Source organism: Triticum dicoccoides, chromosome 4B, assembly GCF_002162155.2.
Source record: "Triticum dicoccoides isolate Atlit2015 ecotype Zavitan chromosome 4B, WEW_v2.0, whole genome shotgun sequence".
Classification (NCBI taxonomy): domain Eukaryota; kingdom Viridiplantae; phylum Streptophyta; class Magnoliopsida; order Poales; family Poaceae; genus Triticum; species Triticum dicoccoides.
The window spans coordinates 65536652-65542841 of record NC_041387.1 but is presented as its reverse complement, the minus strand read 5'-3'; the positions used below and the strand labels follow the sequence as shown (position 1 = coordinate 65542841).

General features: G+C 42.6%; 1 protein-coding gene across 1 annotated transcript; it reads left to right on the top strand.

Moving 5' to 3' along the window:
- Positions 1–1641: 1641 nt before the first annotated feature.
- LOC119295040 lies at positions 1642–5282 on the top strand. The gene is made up of 11 exons (XM_037573367.1): positions 1642–1785; positions 2411–2496; positions 2587–2648; positions 2757–2826; positions 2904–2946; positions 3595–3675; positions 3762–3859; positions 3959–4031; positions 4136–4224; positions 4475–4741; positions 4846–5282. Exons 2-11 carry the CDS (start codon positions 2428–2430, stop codon positions 4996–4998), a joined length of 1005 nt encoding a protein of 334 aa, XP_037429264.1. The 5' UTR covers positions 1642–1785; positions 2411–2427; the 3' UTR covers positions 4999–5282.
- Positions 5283–6190: the final 908 nt, after the last annotated feature.

The window sequence follows — 6190 nt, the reverse complement described above, 5'->3', positions numbered from 1 at the left end:
TGCCCTAGAGCTACAATTGTCTATGTTGAACCATTGAATTGATCTCAAGCGCATGACACCAAAACTCGCCGTCTTGTAGGTACAACGGGAAACCCTAATGTCATCATCCCAAGAAGATGACATGAGTCTACACTAAAGCCCTGTCAACATTGTCCCGACAAACAAACTCATGAGGATTGGAGCCCGAAAGACCAGCTGGAACATGAAGCTTGCTATCCGCCACAACGCCGTCCCATGAGAGAAAAAATCCTAACCTAAAGTACTAGCTGGACCGCGGCACCAGAACTCCTCTTCCAGCGGTCGAACGCCAGAGCGACAGACAGAGGGTGGCGAGTGTATGATCTCACCGATGGAGCTTGGAGGAAAGAGGAGTAGGTTGGTTCGCGAACACATGTACTCCCTCCGATCCATAATATAAAAACGTTTTTGACACTAGTATAGTGTTAGAAACATTCTTATATTTTAGGACAGAGGGAGTAGAATTGTAGTTACATATGTGAAATGACACACACACACACACACACACATACACACACACACACACACACACACACACACACTGGAGCTTATAATCTATTGTCGGACCCCTATAACCAAATTCAAATAGTCAACCTTTTGACCCTTGTAGGCACGTGTCCAACCTTATTAAGCTGCACCGTCAATAAGCATAAGAATCCACCAAAACCAAACCTAACAGAATATATTCTGTGGGCTATACACAACTAATAAGTGTCAAAGATGGTCAGACTCTGATTATTCCCATGCATATGTAGGACCTTTGTGCTTACTATAAGTACCCAGGCACATATAACGATGCAATGCAATGCAACAACGTATGAAAGAAATTACAACTTAGAAGAGGGGCCTTGTATGAGGGATAGAGCTGATTCGGTAGCCAAGGATGACTTGCCTACACTACATGCATATGTGTGTAAACTTTGCTATATATAGCTCTGTGTTTTCCCCTTTTGTAGGGAAAAAAATAGAGATATTCGGAGTATATATAGGCATGTCCTCCTTGGCTATTCGGAGTAGCTCATGTCACTCATGCAATGCTTAGTTTGCTCTTCTTTTCGGGCTTGATTTCGCAGGCTACATTGACTCCTAGGAATCGGTCGATGACAAGTTTGCCAATCACCTAAGTAGATTCTAAAAATTGATAGAATCCATATTGTCTTGGTATTTTAGGGTTGCTCCTCATGTCTTGTGAACACATTATTTACCCTGCAACGCTTAGTGTTAAATTGACCGCGAAGACATGAAAAGGGCACACATACATTTATCCACAATCTACCTACTTTTTTATATATGCAATAAGTGTGTCATGTCACCACGTGGTTCAGACTTACGGTAGACACTCAACATGACCACATAGTTTGTTCGTGGCTCTCCGAATGAGTCATAGAAACCACCCGGATAATTTTTTTTGTGTGTCAAATTGGACATTCTAATAAGATTCGAATATGTGTAGCTGTCTGCCTTTGGGTCAACCTTTTTATTTGAGCAAACGCGATGTGCATGTGCCACTTGGCTGCAGGGCAGCAACGGAAGCAACGGAATTCTAATCTACGGTCGCCGTCCAGACATTTTCCAGCGGCCCTTCTGCGGGCGGGACACGTGTCTCCTCCCGCTGTGACTGCAAAGCTGTCCCCTGCAGGCATCGGCATCGGCATCCTCCTCCCCTCTGCTTTCCCCACTTTCCCCTACCTCGGTCGCTCCACCCTCGGCTGCGCGGCCGGCCGGAACCCCCGCGCGCTCCTCGGCCCTGCCTTCTCCACGGCCGAGGTAAGGAGGCAGCCCTCCCCCGGAACCGGAACCGGATCCGTCGCGTTGCTTTGCCGCGCTCCTGGCTGCCTTCGCTCTTGCTGGCGGTGCCCTGACCGGCGGTCGAGCCGGAAGGGAGATGAACAGACCCTGATTCCTAGTTTGTCCTGTCTTGCTGCATTGCCGGCGATCGTTGTGCCGCCGTCAATTTTGCTGTCCAGTCGTGCTCTGTGCGGGTTTTGGAATTCGGACCTTCTGGTGGTGGTGTGGGGTTTCCGCTCCGTGGTGAGGTGCGGGAGGAGGGCTTAGGCGACGCCATCAAGCTGTTCGGCCTTATTTCTCTGAGCGTGAGGGATTCTTTCGTTGGTCATACATAGCTAGCTCACAAGTCACAAGCCACAGGGGATGGGAGTTCATGCGCGTGGGTGGGCAGGCGGTATGCTGCTCCCGGAGTACGCTTTGCTTAATTATTATCTCACTATCCCGGACATTGGAATTTCATGCAAGTTGAGTGTAGACAAGTGTGCGCTAGTTACTTGCCAAAACTTGTTTGAGAGACGCTCTTGTACCCAAGTTTTTACCTCATCATGTCATTCCTTTTACCCAAGTTTCTTGTTTTTTTTACCTCATCATGTCATTCTTGTAGATCTTCCACTTGTTCTCATGGACGATAAGCGTGAAAAGGGGAAAGACAAGGATGGCTCTGCTTCCACTCCACCCAATCGCCGCAAGGTGAGTATTTTCTCCAGCTAAATCTCATATGCATATACGCTCAGTGTGTTTGCTGCTTACAATTTTTTTTCTTCTACTTTGCGCGTGCAGGCCGGGCTTAAATTTTCGCCCAAGGTGCCTACTAAGAAAACCCCAAACATTGTCCCTAAGATGTAATGTACATTAACCAATGCTCTGTTTATGCATGCTTGTTCAAGTCAACATTTCCATTTAAAGTAGGCGCAGTGCTCGTGCAATGAAAGTAATTTGGGATTCTACAGGGAACCGGAAGAGGAGAGCGAGCTTGACGCAATTGATAAGGATCTGTTGAGGAAACTTAGAACACCACAGGTACTTGTATGTCTGAGTCCGATTTGTACGTGCCTAATTTAGGTCGGTGGTGTTTTATTCTCCAGTTTCATATGCAGAGTAAAGGTGCCCTCGAAAGAAGATTCAAGGCTGAGAAAAATGGTCAGTATTTTAATGTTGTTTGCCTCACAATATCTACTGTATTTCATGTTTGATCCTGCATCCACTAGCCTATCTCCAGTGAAAAATTACTAATCAGTTAACTACAGTTGCTGTTACACAAACTTCCTAACATTCTAGAATCAGAATTGCCTTTGTATCACTGAGAGCTGCTGAACGAATTGTGACAAATAAGACATCAGTATCTCTATATTTTTGAACACTTCATACTGACCATGTTTATCTAGAATAGCTATGGCCTATTGGGTAATGATGAGCTATCCGAGTGCAAGGAGCAGAAAGGCATCATAGTTCAAATACGTAATTCTACTGAATTTGCATTGTCGAAGCAGACATGTTAGGTCAGGAAAAATCTGGACTCAGGAGTTATCTCATGAAGTTGGCGCTAGCCTAGGATATAAATCATTGTATGTTTTGAACTAATGACATGCAGCATGTTGTACCTTAGAGGCTTGATAATTGTTGCAATTTAGATAATCAAAATTCTATTTAGAAGTCGGCACTGATTCATCTAGAAAGTATGGGTTTATGAATATTTGAAATAACAAACTCAATATCACCGGTGTAACAGCATTATGTTGTTTTCAGTTTACAATTTGATAATAACATACTGCTCCATTACGACGGCAGAAGCCTGTGTTCAGGTTACATTTGGACAAGTGAACTCTTCAACTGCAAGATCCTTCCCCGCCCCTAAAAGTTCTTCATCAGGTAGTAGCTTAAGGTTGCATTCCCATTTGTTCCATATTTACCTTCATCTGCACATTCACAGAGCAATTTATCATTTGTTCTGCAAGTTAAACAAGAGCAGGAGGTAAACCTTTTTAGCAAGTATATGATGTCTGACGTTACGACTTCTGCTGCAAAGTTACCCAAACAGTTCACTGGACCTCAGGTTAGTAAACCCATAAAAGAACAACATTAGGGGTGGGGTGGTGGCCTGGTGGGGGTTGTTTTATTGATTACCTGACTTATCTCCTACTAACTGCTGCAGGACTTTACCCATCCCAACTACAACTATCCTCCTATTACTCTGCCTCTAAGGAGGCCCAACTCTGCAGATCCAGGTTTTGGTGTTCTTTATTTTTGCAGTTTTTGGCTTTTGCCACATCATGCTCACAGTTTGCCCCTAAAAAACGCTTCCGTTAACATTCCATTATCTTTGCTACAGAATTTTTTGATGAAGACGTGTTCGGAGAGTTCTCTTCCAGCAGAACACAAGATGGTGAATTAACTGCAGCTCAGGAGCTTGGGCTAATGGTATGTATATCATGTTGCATGATATCATGTCGAGGAACACCGTTCTTGTTCAGGTATTCATATCGATGCAAAAGAACACACCACATGTTGATGGAACTGTCTTTTCGTGGGAATGTCGATGGAACTGCCGGCTACTCTTTTTCTTTTAGACTTCTATTAGTTTTGTAATCTTATATTGATCTAACTGATTGTACTGGCTGTATAGTATTAATGGCCTGAAAGCTGATGTATTATATGAATCGTTTGACAGGACACTGAGGACAAGATGAATACACCACAGTTGCTCTTCTTCCAGTTCCCTGCATCTCTTCCTTTACTGCAGGTTGTATCAGTTGCTGTAGCAGATATGGACACCAGTGACAGTGAGGGTGTTGAAACAGAAGAACCCAATAAGAAGAGGAGACTCGAGTCGATCGACGGCTGTAAGCTAAAAGATTTGCCAGGCGGTTTCATGGGGAAGCTGCTCGTGTACAAGAGTGGTAAAGTGAAGATGAGGCTTGGAGATGCACTCTTTGATGTAAGTGTTAAAAAATTCTGCGCTTCTTTATGCTGCATTTTCTGCTTACGTGATTACGTCTAGTCTTTCGATGATGCAGTACTTGAGATGAATAAAACGTGCAGGTTTCAGCTGGTTTGGACTGCACATTTGCTCAGGAGGCTGTAGCGATCAACACAAACAAGAAGCACTGCTGCAGCCTGGGGGAGGTGAACAAGCGTGCGATCGTTACCCCTGATATCGACTACTTGGTAGATTCCATCAAGAGGATTGGATAGCCTGTGGGGAACTACTGACAAGTAAAGAAATTAACGGTCGCAAGTGTCACCACTCACTACTGTTACTTGTGTTTCACGCTGAGGATTGTGGAGATGTAAATTTGCATTAGGAGAATCGTGGCAATTGATATGATGACGTGGATGTGGTAGTAACAGCTAGTGGAGATGTTTCGACAATCCTTTAATTTTTCACGGTACAGCGGGTGGGTTTTCTCTGTCACTTTGGTCAAGAGTTCACTGGTGATTACCAGTCTTTTTCATTGATGGGGGCCTTGTGGAACTCATTTTGCTTGTGGCTTTGTCATTGTATGCCGTTTGTTTTAGCGCTTTGTAGAATCCTTAGGCAATTGCTGGTCGCAAAGTGTTTTTTACCGGTGCTGGGAGCTACCGGTGATTCTCTCACCAATGCCTTGCTGCCATGTGTAAAGGTGTGGGACCACATGCATGTGTATATCAAAGTATTGATGCAAATAATTTCTTATTTTGGTTTTAAGTCAAATCAATGTCAGATTGATGGGACCCATGTTAGGTGAGAGAGAGAGAGTCTATCCTGACGTTGCATGTGGTGCCATGGTACAAATCCTTTCCTTTTATTTTCTCTTTAGGATTTGCAATCATTTCTATCTTTTAAACATTGTTATTTTTGAAATATTTTATATATTTGAATTCCTCAAGCCAAGAGCTTTAGAATAAGACCAAATTTGGATGCATTTCAAACATGTTTTAATTTCAACATTTCAAATGACTGAAATCAGGTTTCTGAAACAAGCGAAATAGGTTTTTTGAAATAATTGAAATTAGTATTTTTCCATTGATTGAAATCAAATTTGAAATATGTTTTCTCAACTGAGTGAAGTATGTTTTCTAAACTGTGTGAAATTATTTTCTTTAGATGAGTGAATTTTGTTTTCCATACACATGATACATATTTCAGTGTGAAACACGTTAAATATAGTGAAATGCGATTTCTAAAATGAGTGAAATCTAACTTTTTTTAAATGCGTGTAATGTATTTTCTGTATCTAGTGAAATGTGAAAATGACTGAAGGTTTTATGAAACTGGTGAATGTGAAACTCACTGAAATCCATTTTCTGAAATGAGTGAAACGATTAAATTCAAACTAGCCAAACTGGTTATTTAAAATAGTGAAAATCAGTGAAATCTGTTTTCACAGTTTAGTGAAATTATTTT

Coding starts and splice junctions, on each gene's coding strand:
- LOC119295040 (XM_037573367.1), top strand. CDS start 2,428: ATGGACGATAAGCGTGAAAAGGGGAAAGACAAGGATGGCTCTGCTTCC. Junction 2,649..2,756: donor CCAAACATTGTCCCTAAGAT/GTAATGTACATT, acceptor GGGATTCTACAG/GGAACCGGAAGAGGAGAGCG. Junction 3,860..3,958: donor AACAGTTCACTGGACCTCAG/GTTAGTAAACCC, acceptor TAACTGCTGCAG/GACTTTACCCATCCCAACTA.